The sequence below is a fragment of the Rhinolophus sinicus genome, linkage group LG07 (genome assembly GCF_036562045.2).
Source record: "Rhinolophus sinicus isolate RSC01 linkage group LG07, ASM3656204v1, whole genome shotgun sequence".
Classification (NCBI taxonomy): domain Eukaryota; kingdom Metazoa; phylum Chordata; class Mammalia; order Chiroptera; family Rhinolophidae; genus Rhinolophus; species Rhinolophus sinicus.
Window position 1 is genome coordinate 70788311 of NC_133757.1, and position 24416 is coordinate 70812726.

Below are 24416 nucleotides of genomic sequence, written 5' to 3' on the forward strand. Positions count from 1 at the left end.
CTTGTATACATTTTTTTGGCACCCCTGATATATATATGTATATAATGTATATATAATGTATATATATATATATATACATTTTTTCAATAGTAACAGGATAATACATATTATAAAATAAAATTCCCCTATCACGTTTAACAACTGCGTAGTATTCCAGGCACAAGCATAAACTGATATCCTTAATGAAGTCTCAATTCCATACCCTTGTGTAATCCCCTCCAACTGGGTATGGGTGGGGCCTATGACTCATTTCTAACCAATAGAATTTAGCAAGTGATGGAATGTTACTTCTGAGAGTAATTAGGTTGTTACATAAGATAGTAACTTCCATTTTGCCTGTTCTCTCTCTCTCTCTCCCCCTCCTCTCCACCCTGTCTCTCCCCCTCGTCCCCCCTTTCCCTCTCTCTCTCCCTCCCTCTCTCTCTCTGGCTCTCCTTGCATGCTTGCCCTGATAAAGAAAGCCAGCTGGCAAGGAACTGAGGGCAGCCTCTGGCTAACAGCCATGAAGAACTGAATGACACCAACACTCACTGGAGTAGACTTGGAAGCCCAGCCAGCCCCAGTCCAGCCTTTAGATGAGACCACCATCTACTGTCTCCCTGAATGTGGTCTTATAAGACCCTGAAGCAGGGCACCCAGCTAAGCTGACCCCCAGGAACTGTAAGTAGTAATGTGCGTTGCTTGAAGCCTCCGTTCAGGGTCATTTCTTACAAAGCCAGAGATGACTAAAACAACATGTGTGACTTTTTCCTTCGGGTTTGTTTCTAGAAAGGGTAGGGGAGATGCAGAAGCAACAGCACAGGCAAAGGCTTAGAGGTGAGACAGGCTGAAAGCAGTTTTCTCTAGCTGGGGCACTGAGTGAGATGGGGCCAGTAGAGTTTGGGCTTTGCTTGCAGGGTAGTGGGGAACCAAGGGAGGTCTGGGGCAAGTGGGATGGGATGAATCTGGATTTTAGATCAACCATTCCGGTCACGGCTGTGTGGGGAAGAGCTGTCAGGGAGAAGGCCTGTAGGAGGTGGGGGGCCTGGGTCTATGACCCCAGAAGTCTCCTGTCCCAGCAGCCCTGTGAGTTGTCCATTTTCTCCACCCTGTAAATCCCCCATTTCTCTCTGCTCTGCTCCCTCTGCTGCCTGAGACAGAGAATGGAATTTTATTTTTATAACTTGGTGTTTTTCCTGAACTGAGTTCCCTGTGCACTGGGCTAAATTTAAAATTGGGTAGATGAAAGGTGATCATGTTCACTCACCTCACTTGGAAGAAAATAAAAGCCTCGATTCAGGTGCTATTTCCCTAAGGGATACAGGGGAAGAGAGGGCATTTTTGCTGACAAGTGAGAGGGCTGAATTGGGACATTTCATATCTGGATCCCCGTTTCCTCCTCCTCAAAATCAAAACCTCCCCTGACAACTCTCCCCCCAATCTGCACCACCTCTGGGGTCCCCTGTCACAGCCCTGGTCACCCTGTGCTGGAACCATCTGTTTGTATGTTTGTTGCCTCCTCAGGGCCTTTGTTCTTGCTGTTCCCTCTACGTGGCACACCTTTCCCACAGATTTCTAGGGCCAGCTCACCTTTCAGGTCTTAGCTCAAATGTCACCTCCTCCACAGAATAGACCCAGCTCAAAAAGCTGCCGCGTGGTTTTCCATGCCATCATCTTCTGACATTTTCTTTATAGTACCTGTCATCCCCTGGAATTCTCTTAGGCTCATGATGGCAATTCATTAAGTACAATTATGGGAACTTGTCTGTGACTGCCCAGCTTCTCCTAAGTCCAAACGACAGGCTGGCAGACGCCTGCCCCTACCCCTCACCTTCTCGATGAGTCTCCCTGAATAAATCACTTACAACTCAGCAAACATGTTTTTAGTGGCTACTGAGCAGAACCCTGTACCCAAGAGTTCCTTCCCTACCCTGTGTGCCTATTAGAACCACCTGAGGGCTTTTAACTCCTACCACCACCTACTACCCCGACTCTGCCCCTCTCTGAGATTCTGAATTAACTGGTCTGGAGTTGGGCGCTGGATACATGATTTGAACGTGCCACCAGGGTGTAGCACGACTTCCCTAGTTTTCCTCACTTCCCAAAAAGACCAGGCTCCCCACTGCCTCTATGTCTTTGTGAAGCTGGTGCCTCTGCCTGGAATGCCCTCCCAATTCCACTCCACCTATTTAAATCCTCCACAACTTTCTCTCTTGATTAGAATCATTTATTTTTAATGTTGAGAAAAGGAAAAAGGAAAGAAAAGTGCAAAGATTAATATAGAAAACACCTGTGCATCTTCTACCCCGGACTGACAGTGAATGGTTAACACCTGCCAGATTTGCTCCAGGCCTTTTTCATTTTTTAAGAAACACAAAACATTAGAACTAAAGATGAAATCTCATTTGATCCCCACCTTCATTCACACATTTTTATATGTCTATATACAGACATACTCTCACACACATATCCATGAACAGTGATAGGATAAAATATACATTAATGTACTCATATGATATCTATCCATCTATATCTATCTATTTATGTCTATGTCTATCTCTATCTATCTATGTATATATTATAATTCTGAAACTTGTTTTTCTTTCACTCAATATTTAATTTTCACTGCCTGGGTTCAAATTTAAGCTCTGCCATGTACAGGCTTTGTGACTTTGGGAACATTACTTAACCTCTCTGTGCCTCATTGCCTCATCTAGTCTAGTAAGTTAGTATTGCTGAATAACAAAATACTCTGACACTTAATAGTTTAAAACAACAAATATTTATTATCTCATAAGATTTCTCAGAATCAGAAATCTGAGAGTGGTTTATCTGGATGGTTCTGGCTTAGAATCCCTCATGAGGTGGTTGTTTGGGGGGTGCAGCTGGGGCTGGAGGAACCACTTCCACGGTGGTCCACTGTCATGCAAGGTGCCATCCGGGGTCTCTAGTCCCGCTCCCCTCATAAGTACGCAGGGTATAGTGAGGCCAAAAAGGAACACCCAGGGACCCATAGATAGGGGAGTTGTCGTGCGGGAGACCCTGCTCGGTGCACCATTTGTCGTGCGGGACGGCCTGCGGGGTCTCTGCTCCCACTCCCCATACAAGAACGCAGGATATGGTGAGGCCAAAAAAGAACACCCACGGAGCCATAGGTAGGGGAGTCATACCACTATATTCTCTCTGGCGGCACTATACTCTCACTGGGGGCTGGATCCACACTGTCCGCAAACCGCCATCCACACTTGCCAGCCCAGCCGCCATCTTCTTGCTAGCCCCCATGCTTTCTCTTCTCTTCTCTTTCTCTTCTTCCTCTCTTGCTGGCGTAGCCACAGCAGTTATATTAGTGGCCAATGGCTCACTGGTTACAGCTGACGGCCAACTAGCCACAGCTGATGGCCATGCAATCACAGTTGGCCATTTACTACCTGAGCCAGCACCTGTCTATGTGAGGCTGAGAGCCTGGAAACTACTTTCTGGGGCTCTGCCCCCACAGGAGTCATACCACTATAGTCTCGCTGGCGGCTGGGTTAGAGACACAGGAAGCAGGAGCCACACTATCCGCAACCCGCCGTCCTCTTTTCTCTGCCAAACAACCTCACTTGTTAACTGCAATCCGCCTTTCTGTAATCCGCAATCCACACTCCACTGCCTGCCAGCGTAGCCACCAGTTATATTAGTGGCCAATGGCTCCCTGGTTATAGCTGTCGGCCAACTAGCCACAGCTGATGGCCATCCAATCACAGTTGACAGCCATTTACTACCTGAGCCAGCACCTTTCCATGTGAGGCCGAGAGCCTGGAAACTGCACTCCTGGCTTTGTCCCCACATCCACACACACGGCTGTTGGTGGGAGGCCTCAGTTTCTGTTGGCATGGACTTCGCCATAGTGAGGCTTGAGCATCCTCCCAATATGGCGGCTGGTGCACACACCCCACCCCCAATTGAATGAACAAGAAGGAAGCCAGAGTGCCTTTTATGCCCTAGTCTTAGGAGGCACACATTGTCACTTCTGCCTCACTCTGGGCATGAAAAGCAAATCGCTAAGGAGAGAGGGATTAGGCTCCACCTCTTGAAGACATTGTCAAAGAATTCATGAACATATTCCTCTCTCTCTCTCTCTCTTTTAAGGAGGGCGTAGCTCACATTGGCCCATGTGGGGATCGAACCAGCAACCTTGGTCTTATTGGCACCACGTTCTAAACAACTGGGTTAACCGGCCTCCCCCATGAACATATTTTAAAGCTGCCACATTTAAAAATGTAGATTCTAAGACTCCCTACTTTTTAGGGTGGTTTTCCAAAGGATGCTATATGTTATCACATAAAGTCCTTAGTGCAGTGCCTGGCATGTAGTAGGTGCTCAGTAAATGACAGAAATCATTACTGTATTAATCTAACTAATTCCTATATTAGTCCATCCTTTAATATGCCTTCATTCATTTACCTGTTTGCCTGTCAAACTTTTAGGTTACTTCTTGGTTTTTAATACTATGAACACGGCTGCTGCGAACAGCTTTTACACAGCTCTTTATACACTTGGCAAAGTATTTCTCTAAGGAGTATAGCTAAAAATGGAATCTCTGAGAGCACTGAATATGTGCATTCAGTAAGCATCAATCCTCCTCCATCATCTCTCTATCAGTCCCCAAAACAACAGCTCACAGAGTTAATGCCTCAGGGCCTTTGCCTATGCTGTTATCTCTTCCTGGAATACTCTTCCCACAGACATCCACATGGCTCCCTCCTCACCTCCTTCAGGTCTCAAATGTCACCTCCTCAGAGATCCTTTATGGACACTCTGTTTCCCTGATAACCTGCTTCATTTTTGGTGAGAGAATTTACCCTTTATATTATGTATTGTATTCGATTGTTTATTGTCTTCCCCACTGGAATGTCAGCCCCACAAGAGCAGGGATTTTGTCTGTTTTTCTCACTGCTGCATCCCCAGAGCCCAGAACAGTGCCGGGCATTCAGTAAATATTGGTTGAGTGGGCATCAGGCTGAGCGGGGCTCTCCGGGGTCCTGATACCTCCTCTCTCCTCTTCAGGTTCCCTCCGGAGCTCCCCGGCCTAAAATCAAGGTGTCAGCAGGATTGAGTTCCTTCTGGATGCTGTAGGGGAGACGCATGTCCTTGCCTTTTCCAGCTTCTAGAGACTGCTGCATTCTTTGGCCCACAGCCTCTTTCTCCATTTCAAAGTCAGCAATGGCTGGTCAAGTCTTTCTCAAACAGCATCACTCTGGTCCTTTGCTTCTGTTGTCACGTCTCCTCTGGTGCTTCTGCCTCCCTCTTGTAACAACCTTGTGATGACATTGAGCTCACCCAGGTAATCCAGGACCACTTCCCCGTCTCAAGGTCCTGAACTTAATTACTTCTGTACTTTTGCCATGTAAGGTGACATATGCACAGGTTCTGGCAACTAGGACGTGACATCTTTTTGGGGGAATCATTATTTGACCAAACCACAAGTAGATTAGGACATGGGTATATTCACTGATTCCATAAACACTTATTGAGCACCTATTGTATGTCAAGCTATTCTAGGTTCTGGAGACACAGCAAGGAACTAGGTAGACAATATTCTGGCCTTCATGGAGCACAATGAGATGGACAGGAAACACGACCGATGAAGCAGACACAATATCTGATGTTGGCTGTCAGGGAGGGTCTGCCTGCGGTAGGGGATGAAAGTCTCAGCACCTGATCCTAGGACCTGTGGCCAGCGTGGCCCAAAGTGCTGCGGGTTTCTAGTTCACAAATAACATGACTTGTGGGAGTGCGTGGTAGGAAATAACCTCAAACTCCAGTTGCAGAGACTCCTCTTAAATGTCATTTCCATCTTTCTCAAGTCACAGTTGGGCCCTGGGAGGTCTGTAACACTTCTTCCATCTGCTAGTCCCACCACGTGCCAGACAGCGGTAGCCAGTGAGATTCAGAATAAGTTGTATTTTCAGTTGCCTTCTACCTATGACAAGAGACGCTGATTTTTTCACCTTTGTGATTTAAAAAAAGACTTTTAAAAACTACTACATTTACTGATGTTCCAAATGGGAACAGGTTTAGAGGGAAATATTCAACAATATGAATATGGGGGAAATGGAAAATGTAAGAAACCATTGGCACAGATTTGGGAAATACTACCTGTCCATTTTACAGATGGTGAACAGAGGCCCAGGTAAAGAGAACAACTGACTTCCCAGTGACCACAACCCACTGGGAGGGTTGAAGGTCTTTCTCCAACAGGGGAGGGGTAAAGGGAGCAGAAGGCATTCCAGCATCTCCACCCCCTCACCCATTTCTTAGCAGGAGTCTCCTCCACCTTCTTCACCCTCAGCTGATGTGTAGGAGATGTTCTGTGAAGATCTTCAGGAAACAGCATCCCAGGCAGAAGGAACAGCCCATGCAAAGGCTCTGGGGCAGGACTGTGCCTGGTGTATTGAAGGAACATCAAGGATGCCCATGTGTCTAGCGGAGAGTGAGCAAGGGGGAGAGAGGGAGGAGGTAAGGGCAGGGAGGCAACAGGGGCAGGTCGTGCAGGGCCTTGTGGGCCATGGGGAGGACTTGGGCTTTAATAGCAAGGGAGGTGGGAGCCCTGGAGGGCTGTGGACAAAGGGGGGACAGGACCTGACTCACAGGTACCCTCCAGCTGCCACAGGGAGAATGCAGTGGCCCAGGGGAGACCAATCCCAGCTATCTCTCACTTACTGTGTGTCCTCAGGCAAGTGAATTCCCTCTCTATGTTAAGTTTCTTTATCTGCTTAAGGGAGACTATAACAATGCCTTCCTCAAGGGGCCTAGGCAGGAACTCTGAGATAATGCATAGAAGGTGCTTGTTGCCCCAGATTCCAGGGCATGGGGCTGGGATTGGGCTGCCGAGTTATCATTTTATCATGTCAGGTTTCTGCCCACACACCTCCCAGAGGTGGGAGGTTGAGGTCAGAGGCAGGCCCCTAGCAGAGGAAATAGATTTCCCACCTAAGCCCTGAGCCTCCCAGAGAAGTAAGGGTGAGCAAACCAATGGGAACATCACAGGCCATCGGGCGCAATCCTCAGTACACCTTGCTGCCCAGGAGCTCCCTCCTGCAGGAAGCCCTCCTGTATTGCCTTGACCCTCTGGGGGCTTGCAGGAAGCTGTTGCAGGGAGGGCCTTAGGAAAATAGTTAGAGACCTCAGAGAGGCTGGCCAGACTGAGCTATGGGAAGGAAAGACAGTCGGAAAAGACAGCAGAAGTGCTCCAAGGGTGAAGGAAAGCACTGGACTGGACAGGGATGCAGGCAGGTATGGGTTCAAAGCACAATTCTGGATTTCTCCTGCTTTTCTACTAATACCTTTTTGTTTTGTTCCAGGTCCAACCAGGACTCCAAGTTCTCTCTGAGTGTCTGTTGTCTTTTAGAATTGCACGATTGTAATTTTTAAATAAACTGCATCATTTCAGTTTCAGGATTCACTGAAAAATCATCTCCATGAAGGTGGCATATTTTGTCTATTTTCCTCCCCAATGGGACCCTCAGTGCCTGGAACAGTACCTGCTATAAAGCAAGTGCTCACTAAATATTTGTGGGAGGCATGAATGCATGGGAAGGTGCCTCGGGTGGGACAGGCCAGAACCCTGACTTCCTTGCCAGCTGAGTTGGGGAGTGCAAGGAGGGAAGAGCTAAGCAAAGGTGTGGCCCTGTGTCCTCTAGAAACTAGGAGAACACTGTCAGAAGTGAGGATGATGGGGGCAGCCAGTGGGGTGAGGGTGAGGGTGAGGTGATGCATGGGGCTGTTAGAGCCACTGAAGGTTTTAGAGCAGGCGTTGATCTGAGCAAAGGCCAGGGACCTTGAGAGTTTCTCAGCCTTCCCTGAGCGGGGCCAGTCTCGGCCCTAAAGGAAGGCAGCTCCTTTGGCAGCACAGCCCTGGAGGGAAGCAGGAAGCCTGAGGGGACCAAGGAGAGATAGGTCCACCTGGAGAAACTAGGGGACGTGGAATCCCCAGAGCCCAGGTCTAAGAGGGCGGTGGGGAAGTCACAGCCAAAACAGTGGCTCAGCACCAACTCTGACCTTCACCCTCTCTTTGCACTTCCCTGTCCTCAACTCTGGTCATGTCCCCAAACAGGTGGATTCTGCATCTTGCCAATGGCCCCCCAACTGTCACCACTGCAACTGTCTTCCCTAGGGAAAGGCAGCTCAGCCAGGTCCCCCACATCTCCCCTGCTCAGGATCCCCAACAGGTTCTCTACCCCTGGGGTACAATTAAGGCAGGCATTCCCTGTCCTTCCCCACACCCTCTCCTCCCAGACCTCTCAACTCCATCCTGCCCATTGCTGTCCACCCCACGCTGGCCCTTAGAGGGATTTCCCAATACACTAGCCTCTTCCTGGCTCTAACACACTCCATGGCTCCCCACTGCACCCAGGATGGAGTCTGGAATTTCATATCCAGTGTTTGCTGTCCTGAGGGTCCCTGTGGTCTGATCAGAAGACACACTATTCCCTGTGAGCCCCAGAGCCTCCTAACCTCTGCACCTTTGCTCCTGCCAGAGTGCCTTTCATCCACTTCAGCCCTTCATGTGTCTTTATCCTCCTTCCTACAGCCTGGGAGCTCCTGAGGGCAGGGAACAACAACAACAACAACAACAACAACAACAACAAAATCACAAAATAATATTAACCAGTCCTCATTCTGGGCACTCCTGCTGTGTTAACACTCTCCTGCAGCTCCTCAGACAGTCTTTGCAACTGCCCCTTAAGGTGGGTATCATGAGTCTGATTTAAAGATGAAGAAACACAGGTTCAGAGTGGACCTGTGATTTGCCCAAGGTCAGCAAACCAAGAATAAAAAGGACCCTCCTTCCTGCTTCTTCCCATGGTTGACTCCTGCTCTTTCTTAAAGTCTTAGTTCAGTTGTCACCTCCCCTGGAAGCTTCCCTGGGCCCCCAGGTGTGGTCACATGCCTAGTCTGAGCTCCCACAACTGCCTGCGTGTACCCCATCATGGCCCTAACTCGGTTGCTGGTGCATGTGTGCCAGGCCTCTGCTGAGCCCACTGTGTCCTCAGAGTTGGACAAATCTCTGAATCTGGTGCTGTTACTGCACCCATCTTATAGATGAAGCAACTGAGGCTCCAGAAAGTGGAGATTCCTTCTGCCAGGAATGACATGGAGCTCCTTACCCTCAGGGCAGCAGCAGATAAGGCTAACACCCTCCCCAGCCACACACCCCCACATACACGTGTGCACAGAGGTTCTCACCAGGAGTTTATGTGCGCAGATGCCCACCTCTCCCATGCAGGCAGCCAGTCAGCCGGCGTCTGCAGGGCTGACCCTTGTAAATACATCCTCCCGCTGGGGCCAACTTGCTCCTTCCCTCAGCGGGAAGGGAGGTGTGTGTGTGTGTGTGTGTGTGTGTGTGTGTGTGTGTGTGTGTGTAACGGAGGCAGAGGACTGAATTTGTTTTAGGACCTTCCCGCCCACCTTCCTTCTGCCTCCCTGTTTGGGGAGGTGTCGCCCACCAGGGCCCTGTGACCCTAACTTCAAGTCAAGGCCATTACCCTGAGATGATGCCAGTCCCCCACCCTCGGGGCCCTTGGGATAGTTACGAGAGCCCTCCAGCTTGGCCTGCAGTGGGGGCGCCAGCAAGTTTCGTCCCTTCATCCTGTCCCCATCTGGGCCCGCCCACCCACTCCCTTTCTTAAATGGCCTTGGGAGTATCTCGCCTGATAGACAAGATGGGCTGGGGACAGGTGGATCACGGGTACGTGGGAGTTACGCCTGAGCTTGAGGCATGGGAGGCGGGTGTTCTGGTCACCGCCACTACCAGTCCCGCAAACCGCCTGGGCAGTGGGTAAGCCGGCAAGCGAGGGGTTCGCGGAGGCTCCTGGAGAAAAGGCTTTCTCTTTCCTCATCTTCCTCCCCACCACCGAAATCCCATTGCGCAAGGCAGAGGCCCAGAGAAGGGGGGTCATTTGCTCTGTGTCACACAGCTCGGTGGGGTGTAAGGTCTGTAATCAGGGATGCAGGTGACGCTTGGTGGTTCTGGGGTGACTTGGACCTGGCACCCTAAACCGCACTCAGATCGCGCCCGCCGGGGCGACACATTCAGGAAATAGTACGCCCGCCCGCCTGTGAGCAGAGTCTGCCCCCTGCCGGGCACGGTCGGAATCGGAGTAGCCACGACCCCGGGGACCAGGACCCAGCCTCCACACCTGCTGAGCTCCCACTCGGGATAGAGCCACCGGCTCCAGGCTGTGCCCCAATTCCGAGCTGAGCCTCTGTTTCTCATTGGGCTCAGGAGCCCCTCAGCTCCCTGGACAGCTGGGGCAACCCCACTCAGACTGTCCCAGGTTCTAATATCACCTCTGTTGCAACCTATCTGTGAAGTGGAACACTTGTAGTCCCGGGGTTACACTGTGAGGATTCAGTAAGTTAATTTATGTAAAAACTGCCAGCTGGTCAAGTCTTTCTCAAACGGCATCACTAAGAAAGTGTAAAAATGCTAACAGAGGATTCAATGAGCCAATTTATGTAAAATGCTAACGGTGACTGCCACGTATTAGGCACTCAATAAATACTAGTTATGATATTGTTGTTATTATCACCAGATGTGCTGCTGGGCAATTAAAAAACACACAAACAGGTTTATTGAGACATAATTCACCCATTCAATCCACTCAGTTAAAGTATACAACTCAGTGTTTTGGTATATTAAATGACTCATTTCTAAAATTGCGGTAAATATGTAACATGAAGTCTACCACTTTAACCATTTTTAAGCACACAATTCAGTGGCATTAAGCACATTCACACTGCTGTACAACCATCACCACCATCAATCTCTGGAACTTTCTCATCTTCCCAAACTGAACCTCTGCCCCCATTAAACACTAAGTCCCCACTTACCCCTCCCCCAGGCCTTGGCTCCCACCATCTACTTCCTGTCCCTATGAATCTGACTCCTCTAGGGACCTTATATAAGTAGAATCGCACAGTATTTGTCCTTTTGTGTCTGGTTTATTTCACTGAGCATAATGTCCTCAAGGTTAATCCATGTTGTACCATGTGTGTCAGAATTTCCTTCCTTCTTAGGTCTGAATAATAATATTCCATTGTCTGGATGGACCGCATTGTGTTCACCCATCATCTGTGGATGGCACTTGGGTTGCTTCCACCTCCTAGCTGTTGTAACGCTGCTATCAACATTGTTGTACAAATATCTGTTTGAGTCCCTGCTTTCAACTCCATTGGGTGGATAGATACCTAGGAGTGGAATTGCTGGGTTCTGTGGTAATTCTATGATCAACTTTCTGAGGAACCCCTGAACTTTTCCACAGAAGTTGAACCAATTTATATTTCCACCATCAATGTTCAAAGGTTCTAATTTCTTCACATCCTCCTGGGCACTTTTTATTCGTTGCCTTATTTGTGGATCTGTAGGGTTTATTATTCCTATGTCTCAGGTGTGGAAAACAGGCTCAGAGAGATGAACACATGCAGGCAGATACAGACAACGCCAGGATGGAACCCACCTGGGTCACACTCCACGCCTGCCCATGCCCATTCCCATGCCCACCAGGCACTCACTGGAACAATCCGCTCTGGTTTGATGAGGTGTTAAAAACAGCTTCCTCGGCCTCTGTGACCCTCATTAGCTACCATCATCCAAATAAGAGGTCTTCATAATTTGGGGCTGGGGGCAGGAAGAAATGGATCTATAACAGGAGGTCTCAACCGGGGTGATTCTGCTCCCCAGGGAATACTTGGCAATGACTGGATACATTTTTGGTTGTTCTGACTTGGGGTGGGGGTGGCTACTCTGGCATTGAGTGGGTGGAGGCCAGGGACGCTGCTCAAAACCCCGCAGTGCACAGGATGCCCCTCTTACCCCCACAAGCAGGAATTACCAGCCCCAAGGGTCAACAGTGCTGAGGATGAGAAACCCTGGACTAGAGAGAGTAGGACCCAGCTGTGGGTGGAAGGAGGTGGGCCAAGCAGTCCTGCGTTTGAATCCTGACCCTGCCATTTGTGCCTGCATATACCCAGGCAATTCGCTTCTCCTCTCTGGGCCTCAGTTTCCCCCTCCAAAATGGGATAAAGAGACATTTCATTTATTTTTGCCTCATGAGGTCTGTGCCAGGGTTGTGTGTCCCCCACACGCAGGACAGGACTAGGCATTGACCAAACATTTGTTGTCTAGCCTGCTCGGGCCTTCCCTGGCTCTAGCTGCAACTGGGACCCCCAGGTTGGGGTTGCGGGGAGGAAACGGAGCGGCAGGGGGGCTGGGAGCCGCTCCTGGGCCCGGTTCCCAGGACTCACAGCTGCATCCTCTGGGGGGAGGGGGTGCCCAGCTGGCCCCGCGGCCCCACCCGTTGGCGGCCAGGAGGCTTATTCCCACGGAAATTGAGGATGGATCTGGGATTCCCCTGGTGGGGTCTCCAGGCCTGTCCACTTAACGACTGCCTCAAACCTCATCCCAAGAATTTAGCAGCAGCCAAGAAAGATTGATCTTCAACTCTGGGTCAGATTCAGCGCGTCTGGGGGGAACGGAATCTGCATTTTTTAAGAGGCTTCTGATATAAAGGGTTCCCAGGCGTACTTTAAGAAACAAGCTCTGCGCAAATTCCTTTTGCTCAGGTGGGTAAACTGAGTCCCAGAGGGAGGAAGGGGCCGGTCCAGAACCGCAAGGTTGGTCTGTTTTTCTTTTAGGCTCAGTCTTCCTCGCTTCTCCCGGGTCTCTGTTTTCGACTCTGTCTCCTTCCTCCCCTTTTCTCAGCGGGGCCACCAAAGCAGCCGCGCCCCCAGCATCCGGCCCCTTTCGAGATTCCGGAGGAATCCCCCGAGCCGCCTGCCCGTCCCAGGCCCCGCCCCCTCCCGTGGCAATGAGCTCCTCCCATTGGCTTCTTCGTACACCGCCCGCCCTACCATTGGCTGAGACCATGTCTTCGGCCCACCTCCTCACCATCCGGTTTCTCTTAGGTCCTTTCTTCGTGGGAGGGGGCAGAGCGGGGGCGTGGCCCTGATGGGGCGGGGCGATGTGGGGCGGGGTTGAGTTTCCCTCTCCGCCCCGCGCGGTTATTAGGCGCAAGTCAGGAGGCTGGCTCAACGGCCCCTCGGAGGCGGCGGGACGGAGCCCCGGAGGTCGGATCTACTACGGGCCTCAGAGTGCAGGTGACAGAGCGATGCCTGGTGCATCTCGGGTGCCACCTAGCCGCCCACTGACTCTCTCTCCTGCCCCCCCATTTCTCTGCAAACCCCACTCCCTCCCCACCCCTGTCTGAATTCCTGCCTGAATTTCCTTCTCCCTCTTCCTGGCCCTCGCCCTCTGTTTCTCCCTTTCCCTCTGTCTCTATGGCACTCTCTTGCTGTATGGGTTATGGGGAGGCACAGTGAGTCTGAAATACCCTCACCCGGCTTGGGGCGGTTTTCTGGGACCAGCGCCCCCACCCCACCATGAGGACTCTGATGGACTCTGCTCCTTCCATCGTGCAGGGCGCCAAGTGCTAGGGCAGATTTGAGTCAGGAGGGCATTTCAGGTGGTGGGCAGCCTGGCCAAAGGTGTGGAGGTGGAAATGAGTGTGGCTTCCTGCTGGTCCAGGCTGTTGGCAGAGCCAAGGTCGAGCCCACCCAGACTGGCCATCTGGGAGTTTCCCAGTGGCCTGAAGCCTTGGCCTCAATTTTTCCAGCTGTGAACTGGGACTGTCACCCGCTAAGGTCATTGGCAGGTGAGCTGTCCCATATCTGCAAGCATCACTACCTCTTCTATTCTGGGGGCCCTCCTGGAGGAGGTGCAGCCCCATATGTAAACAGGCCTCTTGAATATGTCTGAGCCCAGCTGAGGAAGGTGAAGGCCCTGAGGGGCTGTGGCTGAATGAGGGTAGTTGGGCAAGTGGTTGGGAGTTCAGATTTTGGAATTAGACAAACCTGGGTGCCCGCTCTGCCACTCACCATGGTACCTTGAACAGATGATTGGATTCTCCCAGCCTCAGCTTCCAATCTGTATAATGGGGTGGGACATAACTCCCTGGGGATAAGGGCTGCTTCCAGGGTTAAATGCAGGTATGTGGGTCCTGCTTGTCTCCTCCTGGCCCTCAACTCCTCCTACTCTCCCCCTTACTCACTCTGCTCTAGCTGCAGCAGCCTCCACATTGACACACCAGGCATGGTCTTGCCTCAGGGCCTTTGCACAGGCTGTTTCCTCCTTTGCCATGCCAGGCCCACGGCGCCAACTTTAAAACATAACAACTTGCCTAGATGGGCCGGGCCAAGGGAATGCCAAGCAAGGGCTGGGTGGCTGGGAGGGGCGGAGGAGGGACCAGCCCAGGGACGCTGTACCTATGGAAACCGGAACAAAGAGCTGTGCCTCAGCCACACAAACACCTGGGCTGTGCTTCTATCACTTAGCAGTTCTGGTGGCCTGGGACACCAGTGGTGGGTGAGTCCCCAGATCCCTGGGGGGCAGGTGTGGGACTCTACCCTGCTCTGATGGGGGTGGGGTGGGGTCGGGTGGGGGGACAGGGCAGTAGGTCCCTAAGCTAAGAGATTAGTCAGGTAGCTACAGATTTGAAGCCTGTGGTGTCCCCTACTGCTGTGTGGCCTTGAGTGTGTCAGGTGTTCCCTGAGCCTCCGTTTTCTCAACTGAGGCCTGGGCAGGTGAGGGGCCTTTTGGTTGCTTGGCATTCTGAGGACTTGGGTTCAGGAGTCTTCAGTGTCCTTGTCTGTCAAATGGGGTCACGAGAAGATGCCTAGGACAAAACTCCAGCTGTTGTCATGGAAACAGCCTTCTCCCAAAGTCAGATGCTGAATAATGAGTCATGCTTGTCTGGGTGCAGCCCCAGGTGTTAAGGACGGAGAGGTGGGGGCCTAGAGCTGACAGGACTTGGCCCAGGTGCACAGTATGCACACCTCCCTTGGGATCCTCTACACCCCTCCACAAGACAACTTCCTCTGGAATCCCACCCTCCTGAGCTTCCACAGAGGCACCTCTGGCTGAGTTCTTGAGATCTTCTGAAGTCCTGTCTTCCAGGCTTCAGTTTCCCCTTCTGTCCAGTGGGGTGGTAGAGGTTGGGGAATGTCCACTTGGGGGAGCCCCACCCCCAGAGGGTCTCGTGCTGCTGTGCTAGCTACTATGTTACCTTGGGATATCTCTGTCTCTCTCTGGGCCTGTTTCCCTGACTAAACAGTGGCGTCCTTGAGGGAGATCTCTCTGCCCCTCTGGTACTGAGAGATCGTTTATTCATTCAACAAACAAGTTCTGAGTACCTACTGTGAGCCAAGATTGGGGGTTGGGAGAGAGCCATTCATCCAGAAAAATCATTATACTTAATTGCAACTGCATGAAGATGATGGAGAGTCAGATGGATGGGGTGTTCTGGGAGGGCCTCCTGAGCAGACTTCTGAGCTGAGGCCTGAACGAGAGCAAAGAAACAGCCATGTGGATACCTGGGGGGACGGGCATTCATGCAAAGGGCGCGCAAGGCGGGGAGCGCGCGGGTGAAGCAGAGTGAGCAAGTGCGACAGGGAGGAATTGAGGGCAGGCAGGGGACGGGGACAGGGCAGGTCGTGCAGGATTTGGGCTTTAACCCAGAGGGAGGTGGAGACACTGGAGGGCTGTGGGCAAAGGAGGGGTGGGACCTGACTCAGATGCTCAGAGGCGCCCTCTCGTGGCTGCTGCGGAGAGGACAGACATGAGGGACCAGGGGACTAGGGCGGAGGCAGTGGAGAGGTGAGAAGTGGGTGCAGCCAGGACTCATTTAGGGGTGCACCCCTATTCCTGCCCTGTGACCCTGAAGCCTCCACTTGCTGTTAAACATCTTTTGCTCAGCCTGTGTCCCAATCTATCCTGTCCTGCCCTCCATGGGGTTGGGCAGTTTTCTCCCAACGTTCATGTTTGGCCCCCAAACTCTCTTCGGTGGAAATCTCACCACAGTTAAAAGTGTCCTGCCTTCCACTGCAGCCTGCAGGTGGTCAGACCCTGCCCGTCCTTGGGGTGGCCCCCAAGGGCTCTGGGAAACCCACTTTGAGAACCGCTGGTGTCTCCCCCTCCTTTGGCAAGTAGATTCCCCTCTCCCTTTGGCCATATCTAAAATGGGCACTGACTGAGCCATCTGAGTGGTGGTTAATAAAGGGCTCGATGCAGTGGTGCCCTGATGTTGGGGTTGCGTGGGAATAGGAACTGGGGGGTCATTTGCCACGATGGGCATTTGCTCTCTGAAGCCACCCTGGGCCGTTGCAGCCAGGGCCAAGAGAGGAGAGACCGGGTGGCTGGCTTGGCTCTGCTGAGCGGATCCATCAATTATTGACACGCTTTGTGTGAGACATGAAGAATTCATGTGGGGGCGGGCTGCCCGTGGACCAGTGGCATGCTGGAGCCAGCTCACAAGAGCCACTTGTTGTATTTTCAGGAATTTTGCCATTGAATAATTTTGTCATTATTCAAAATGGCAGACTATGAATTTACTGTTAAATACATTATATTTAAAACAAAGGTATGGACTATTATTCAGCCAAAAAAAGGAGTGAAACACTGACACTCACTATAATGTGGATGAATCTTGAAAACATGATGCTTAGTGAGAAAAGCCAGACATAAAAGGTCATGTAGTGTGTGATTCCATCTACGTGAAATGTCCAGAACAGGCACATCCACAGAGACAGAGTGGATTTGTGGTTGCCAGGGGGTAGGGGTAGGGGAATGGAGAGTGACCTCCAGCTAATAGAGCTGGAGTGTCCAGAATGGGGACGGGGACAGAGATTGGAGTCCAAAGGATGAAATAGGGTTGACAGAGGGTGAAAGTGGGAGCAGGAGTAGACAGCCACTTGGCGTCTGGACACCCATTCACAGATGGGAAAGCTGCCCCTAGGGGTGTGGGGCTTGTCTGGAGTCACTTTGCAGGGGCTGTGGACAGGACTGCGGGCCTCCTGCTGCTCCTCCAACATGCCAGGCACAATCCTGCCCCAGGGCCTTTGCACAGACTTCAGTCGGCCTGGCTCAATCTTCCCCAGACCTTGTCCTTTCAGTTCCAGCTTTAGGGGCTCCACCTCAGAGAGGCCTTCCTGACCACCCCAGCCCAGGTCACCTGCCTTTTCCTGGCTGTCACTCCCCACTCCTATCTCTCCCTGAAATTATCCTGTTTATTTCGATTTCACCGGTTTCTGACACCTCCTCCTTCCAGCGTGGGTGACAACATCTCTTAGGGGTCCGTTTTGGAAATTTGGAGGGCTTTTTTTTGCTTGTGAGAATAGCAGGATATTCTGTCATTTGGGGGCAGGATCCAGGGACACGAGGCATCCAGCCATGCTCAGGGCAGCCCCACAACTTCTTAACATCCTGCCAGAAACATAAGCCGACGAGTGGGGTTTGCAGTTTTAATATTCAGTGAATATTCCTGAATCGAGTGGAGATGAACCCCTCTTTTGATAGGAATTTATAGCTATATGTTCACTGTGATGCCCCATATGGGGCGAACCCCTCATAGATTTGTTCCATCCCCAAGTGCAGTGAGTCTGAGCTTTTCAGGAGGGAAATCCTTGGTAATCAAACATGTTGAGAACCTACGAGTGCCTGGCAATGTGGATGTGATTTACAAATCTCAACTATGGAATCCTTTTACTTTCTGTTTGTATTATAGTTTTGGGAAAATCCTGTTTAAAAACTTTTTAAATTCATTTAACATAAAAATGAAGTATAAGAAATATATATAGTAAGGGCCACAGAGATATAAAGTATATACACTTAATATGTATAGTAAGTGTTCCATTTGATGAGATATAAATTCACCGTTTTAAAGTGTTCAAATTCTAGAACATTCCACCACTCCAAAAAGAAGCTCTGTCCCCATCAGCAGTCACTCCCCAGCCCCCTCCCCCAACCCCTAGCAACCACTAATCTACTTCCTGTCTCTGTGGATTTACCTGTTCTGGACACTTCACATAAATAGAATCACACACTGTGTGACCTTGTGTGTCCGGCTTCTCTCATGAGCACTGTGTGTTCAAGGTCCATCCACGTTGTGGCGAGTGTCAGCGCCTCCCTCCTTTTCATGGCCGAGTAATATTCCAGCATGTGGAAGAACCACATTTTGTTTATCCATTTGTTGATGGCCATTGGAGTTGTTTCCACTTTTGGCCACATGAATCGTGTTGCTGTGAACATGTGCGTACACGTTTTTCTGTGGACGTACATTTTCATTTCTTTGGGGTAGATGCTTAGGAGCAGAATTGCCAATAATTATGTTTGTTTGAAGAACTGCCAAAAAAACCCTGTTTTCACAGTGCTGCCCCGTTTTCCATTCCCATCAGCCGTGTGTGAGGGTTCCAGTTTCTCCACTTCCTCACCAGCACTTGTCTGTCTGTCTGATGAGAGCCATCCTAGTGAGGGGGTGGTGGTGGTATTATCGTTATGATTTTGACTTGCGTTTCGCTAGTGGCCAATGATGTTGACCACCTTTTCAGTTGCTTATTGGCCATTTGCATATCTTCTTTGGAGAAATGTTAGATGTTCCTTTATTTAGATATAATTCACATACCATAAAATTCACCTTTTAAAGTATACACTTTGCTGGGTTTTTGTATGTTCACAGAGATTTACAACTATCTAGCTTGATGATATTTTACATTCGTATGGATCCAGACTGAACAGAACATGGAACATTCCAGACCCAACTCTTCCACCTCCTCAGATGGTGGCCTTTATCACCATCTATTAATTTTACTTTTAAGCTGGCAGGTAGAGGTAGATGAGAGTGCCTATGGATTCCATTTCAGGGTAGTACGGGAACACCCCAGTTCCTTTGTAATAAGGAGGTGGCTTGGGTAGGGGTCCTCAGTAAGGCAGGGACGGATCTCTCCTGGTCATTGCTATATTCCCAGCACCAGGTACAAAGTTGGTGCTCCATAAATGCTCATTGAGCAACTGAGTGAATGTTCTGGCAGAGCCCCTGAAGCTTTAGCAGGCTTTTCTGGCTTGTAACAACAGTGGGGTGTTCTGGCATTTGGTGGGCAGGGGCCAGGGACACTGGGTGTCTGGCCCCGAGCCCCGGGGCAGTTCCTGCCTCAGAAGGGCTGATGTGGCCATCTCCTGGCTTGCCCGCCCTCGGACCTGGGTGAGCGCAGCAAGCAGGAAGGAAGGCTGGAGTTTATTTTGGGCCACGGCCTGATCCCCCGGGAGAGCAGTCATTTCTCTGGCTACTTGAATGGGGATGTTTCTGGCAGAACAATGGGTCAGGGAGGAGGAAAGGACATGCAGCTGTGCTGGCTCAGGTGTGACAGGTCTGGGGGCTGGCCAGAGGGGCTAGGAGTGTGGAGGCTGGGAAGGGAGGTTGTAGCTGCCTCCACCCCCGCCCCTTTTCCTACTGGGTTCGGGGAGGGGGGGGTGCTGCTAGGGGCCCAGGCCCTTCCCAAAGCCTATACACAGGCCCAGCTCCCCTCCAGAACCAACACACCCAATGTCAGGACTTGCAGATGGGAAAGTGAAGGCCCAGAGGGGGCTCACATAGCGACTGAGGTAGGCAGAAGAACCTGGGCCTCAGTTTGTCCATCTGTAAACTGAGGAGACTGCACCCAGGGTCTTGGGAGTCCCCTCTTGTTTCCCATGTTTGTAGACATCCTTTCCCTCATGCATTCAACAAACACCTCTGGGGGACCGTTGAGTAGCAGGCCCTGGACTGGCCATCGGAGACGTGGTGTGAACAAGGGAGGCGCAGCCCTGACACGTGCCACTGGTCGAGGGAGTTGGACATGGAAACCAAGGTGCTCAGGGCCACGATGGAGGACACCCAGGACGCATGGGAGCCAAGGGGCACCCGGCCCAGCCTGGGACATCTGGGAAGGATTCCAGGAGTAAGTGACAGTGATACCAAGACTTGAAGGATACACAGTTTACAGGATGAGTTGGGAGAAGGGCTTCAGTTAGAGGGAATGGAATAGAATGTTCTAGAGAAACTGGTGGGAGGGCACCCAGGAGGCATAGGTGCTTGTGATGCGGTGGCTGCTCACAGAGAGGGTCTGCACCTCCAGGTTGCTGAATGTCTTAGAGCTTGAATGGTGGGGTCCCAGGCGGTGGCGTCCAGCCCCTTGCCCAGGGGATTTTGGGGTTGGCCACGAGCTTCTGCCCCAGGACCAAGTTAGTTCTGATCGTCCTCATTTTACACATGGGGAAACTGAGGCACAGGGCAGTTATGTTGCTTGATTGAATGATCAGAGCTGGGAGCAGGCCCTGAATGTTGGTGCTGGTCCTGTCATGGGGGACAGCTCCCAGCCCTCCAAGACTCAGGGCGGCTTACAGGCGTCACTTGGGAAAGGTAGAGGGGGTGAGATGTGCAGAGGTATTGGGGGAAGGCAGTCACTGTGTTGCTATGTGGCCTTAGGGAAGTGGTTCAGCCTCTCTGAGCCTTTGTGTTTTCTTTTGCAAAATGGGCCACCACCACCACCCCCACTACCAGGTGGAAATATCAAGACAAGCACATGCTGCCAGCTCACGGCCTGCTGCGCCGCCCTGAGTCAGTGACACCTCTGCTCTGGCCTTGGTCTGTGTGGCCCTGAGGTCTGGTGGCTGGTGGGGGGGGCAAGGAAGCCTGGGTCAGTAATCCCCATGTCTGCCCTGACCTCCAAGTGCAGGCGAGAGGGTAGCCGAGTGTTGAGACTTCTCCCAGGGTCCGAGCTCGCACAAAGACAGGCTTTGTGGGGGTCCCTGGGTGTGAGTGGGCGCCCATGTGGCATTCCTGGTCTGGGTGGCTTGGGGCTGGGATGGGGTGGATTCTGACCACTGCCTGGGGCAGTGGGTGAGGACTCGGGGCAGGTCCTCGTTCATTTGGCAGATGTTTCTGGAGTCTCCAAGGACGTAGCAGTAAGGAGTCATGCCCATTGCCTCCACCAGGGCCTGGGGTGAGGCAGGCCAGTGGGGAATCAAAGCCAGGGGGAGTAGAGCAGAGATGGACTCCTGGGGTGTTGTGTGGCCCAAATTGTCAGTTTAGCTGTTCAGGGATAGCTTACTGGAGGAGGTGGTGTCCAGGCTGTGAGGGAAGAGGCAGGGCCTTGGGTGCCATATAGGAGTCTACCAGGGAAGAGGTAGGGGCGTGGGGGCCAAGGCTTTGGGGGATGTATAGAAGTTCACCAGGGAGGAGCATGGGAAAACAGGAACAAACAAAAGTGGTCCCCAGGCAGCCACTTGAGGCCCTGGGGCTATGGGGGCTGATGTTGGGTGTCTTTACCCCCGCAGGGCTGATGGACACGTTCAGCACCAAGAGCCTGGCCCTGCAGGCCCAGAAGAAGCTCCTGAGCAAGGTGGCGTCCAAGGCGACAGTGGCTGTGTTTGTGGACGACACGAGCAGTGAGGTGCTGGACGAGCTGTACCGCGCCACTAAGGAGTTCACCCGCAGCCGCAAGGAGGCTCAGAAAGTGGTCAAGAACCTGATCAAGGTGGCGGTGAAGCTGGGCATTCTGCTCCGTGGCGGCCAGCTGGGCGGCGAGGAGCTGGCGCTCCTGCAGCGCTTCCGCCAGAGGGCGCGCCGCCTGGCCATGACGGCGGTCAGCTTCTACCAGGTGGACTTCACCTTTGACCGGCGCGTGCTGGCCGCTGCCCTGCTCGAGTGCCGGGACCTGCTGCACCAGGCTGTGGGCGCGCACCTGACCGCCAAGTCCCACGGTCGCATCAACCACGTGTTTGGCCACTTTGCCGACTGCGACTTCCTGGCCGCGCTCTACAGCCCCGCGGAGCCGTACCGCTCGCACCTGCGCCGGATCTGCGACGGGCTCACCAGGATGCTGGACGAGGACAGCATATGACCCTTCTGTGGTCCTGCTGCTGGGGGCTGGTGACTTGTGGGATTTGGGGTTTTTATGACCTCTTTTTTCCCAGTCTGGCCCAACTCCACAGACAGATGACCTGTCCCCTCTCAGAGGATGCGAAACCGTTTAAAGCAGCAGTTTGATGGACCCATGTCGCCTCTCCCGCCCAGTCCCACTAGGAGAGGACTTCAGCGTAGAGACCAGCATAGCCGGCCAGCCCAGCAGCCTCCCCACCCTCCTCGAGGCTGCTCCCTGCCCGGTCCACCTGTCCTGAATCTCCATAACCCTTAGGGGGGGCTGGTTTACACCCCTCAAATAACCTGACATCATCTGAAAACTGGCATTGCCCACTTAGTGATGCCACCTGGGTTTTTCATTCCTTCAGACAGGGGTCATGCTGAACTGGAAGGGAATGTTATAGGGTGAGCTGTGTCCCCGCCGCCCGATTCCTTTGTTGAAGTCTTAACCCCCAGGACATACGAGTATGACCCAAATGTGGAACTAGGGTTGTTGCTGATGTAATTAAGATGAGATCACAGTGGAGCATGGTGGGCTCCTAGTCCAGTGTGACGGGGGTCCTTACAAAAGGGGGAAATTGGAACACAGAGAAGGCCACATGAAGATGGAGGCAGAAATTGGAGGGATGTGTCTACAAGCCGAGGGATGCCAAAAATTGCCAGCAGCCCCCAGAAGCTGGGAGAGTCTTAGAGAACGGCACTCGCAAGGAACCTGCCTGGCCGACAACTTGATCTGGGGATTCAGGCTTCCATAACCACGAGCAAACAAGTCTCTGTTGGTTGCTTCAGCTGCCCGCCCAGTCTGGACGTTTTGTTCCGGCCACCTGGTGAACGAGCTCAGGGAAGCCAGAGAGGGCTGTGCTGGGTGCAGGCGTGGGGGCGAGGACGCTTCGATTTGGTTGGAATTATAGCTTTCACACTCACGTGGAAGGGGAGGGAGCGCCTCCCCAAGCAGGGGGCGAGGGTAAAGCCATCTGAGATGCAGGCACATTTTTAAATGACCATTTCATGTGTGGAAAACAAACACACCAACAAACATTTTTATCAGAAAGCAAAGCTCAACAAATCTTGGCTTTGGGGACACCTGGAAGATACAGCGATTCTCACCTCGGGACGTCGATGGACACGTGTATTTGTGATTTTTGTCAGAAGGGGGCATGGGTTGCAAAACACGGCTGCAGGTCTGACTATGTCAGGGTCAAAAATGTTATTCTGGGCGCCCTTGGGGGAGGGGAACAGTGTCCCGTGACTGTTTTGCAGAACTGGGTCAGGTATGTTCAGGGTAAAGGTTGCAGACAGGAGGCCTGCAGGCCTTATTAGGTGAGAAGGTGGGTTTGCATGGCCCCACCAGTGTTTGAGACATCTGGAATCAGTAGCTAACACTTAAAACTGGGGAAATTGTGCATATCAATCTGAATTTGGGCGTTTCTCTCAAAAACTCACCTAAGCCTGCACTGCTCACTGGTTAAGCTGCATAGAGGTGGCTCCTCTCTGCTTTGCCACAGTCCCCACGACTCCTTTTTGCCTCTCTCTGGCCTGTTGGACCGGCTGTCAAGATTATGACCCCAGGTATGACCTCTTTCTGTGGTTTGGTTTCTGCTTCCCTGAAGCCAAAGTCTTTCAACCGAGAGCCCTACCTCCTACTCCACCGTTCTACAACCAACTTCCCCTCTTATCTCCTCTAGTCAAGAGACGGATCTTCAAATTCAAGAGCAAATGTGCATTTTGAGTGCCCAAAGAAGCCCCAGATGAAATCCTTTGCCCTAGTCTCTGCTGACTGAATTTATCAATGTGCATAAGGCTTTGTACTTTTCTGCTGGGCTGTCCAGCCTCTCGACTCCTCATCAACTTGAGATTTAATTTTGAAAAACCAAAGAGCACTGCAGAACGATTTAAATAAAAGCACACGTCTTCCATTGGCATGATGTGGAACTGGCAACTTAATTGCTTGGTGCCATCTGAGTTTTCTGCTCTCCCAGGTTTTTGCCTTACATTTTTTGTCAATTACAGCTGACATTCACTATTATGTTAGTTTCAGGTGTGCAGTGTAGTAGTTCAGCATGTATATGATTTAAGAAGTGATCCCCCTGATAAGTCTAGTACCCACCTGGCACCATACGTAGTTATTACCGTATTACTGACTATATTCTCTATGCTGTACTTTACATGCCTGTGATTATTTTATAACTGACAATTTGTACTGCTTAATTCATTCACCTTTTTCACACACATCCCCACTCACCCAATTTGGCAACCACCAGTTTGTTCTCTGTATCTATGAGTTTCTCTTTTGTATGTACATTTTATTTTTTTAGATTCCACATATACGAGTGTGTGACATCATATGGTAGTTGTCTTTCTCTGTCTGACTTATTTCACTTAGTGTAATACCCTATAGGTCCATCCATGTTGTCGCAAATGGCAAGATTTCATTCTTTTTTTATGGCTGAGTAAGATCCCATTGTATGTATGTCCCACATCTGCTTTATTTGTCTACCAATGGACACAGGTTGCTTCTACATCTTGGCTATTGTAAATAATGCTTCAGTGAACAAAGGGGCACATGTATCTTTTCCAATTAGTGTTTTGGATTTCTTCAGTTAAATACCCAGAAGGGTAACTGCTGGATTGTATGACTGCTCTATTTTTAATTTTTTGAGG

General features: G+C 51.4%; 1 protein-coding gene and 1 long non-coding RNA gene across 6 annotated transcripts; both read left to right on the plus strand.

The window, feature by feature from the left end:
• Positions 1 to 99: 99 nt before the first annotated feature.
• Positions 100 to 7431, plus strand: LOC109453921 (uncharacterized). Of its 2 annotated transcripts, none has more exons than XR_012498301.1 (4): positions 100 to 660; positions 5029 to 5305; positions 6283 to 6480; positions 7326 to 7431. It is a non-coding gene; the product is annotated as an uncharacterized LOC109453921 (long non-coding RNA). The 2 variants fall into 2 exon arrangements; XR_012498300.1 differs by having other exon boundaries at positions 102 to 660; positions 6286 to 6480.
• A 5017-nt stretch (positions 7432 to 12448) lies between these two features.
• Positions 12449 to 24097, plus strand: TNFAIP8L1 (TNF alpha induced protein 8 like 1). Of its 4 annotated transcripts, XM_074337622.1 has the most exons (3): positions 13035 to 13122; positions 19606 to 19791; positions 21170 to 24097. In XM_074337622.1, exons 2-3 carry the CDS (start codon positions 19737 to 19739, stop codon positions 21733 to 21735), a joined length of 621 nt encoding a protein of 206 aa, XP_074193723.1. In that variant the 5' UTR covers positions 13035 to 13122; positions 19606 to 19736; the 3' UTR covers positions 21736 to 24097. The 4 variants fall into 4 exon arrangements, with proteins under 4 accessions (XP_074193724.1, XP_019599606.1, XP_074193723.1 ...); XM_074337623.1 differs by lacking the exons at positions 13035 to 13122; positions 19606 to 19791 and adding an exon at positions 12449 to 12588; XM_019744047.2 differs by lacking the exon at positions 19606 to 19791 and having other exon boundaries at positions 13001 to 13122.
• The last annotated feature ends 319 nt before the right edge of the window (positions 24098 to 24416 follow it).

Bases quoted from the DNA above. Each gene is read 5' to 3' on its own strand.
- TNFAIP8L1 (XM_074337622.1), top strand. From the start codon at position 19,737: ATGGGAGCCAAGGGGCACCCGGCCCAGCCTGGGACATCTGGGAAGGAT. The intron at 19,792-21,169 runs GTAAGTGACAGT...TTACCCCCGCAG, and splicing joins ATCTGGGAAGGATTCCAGGA to GGCTGATGGACACGTTCAGC.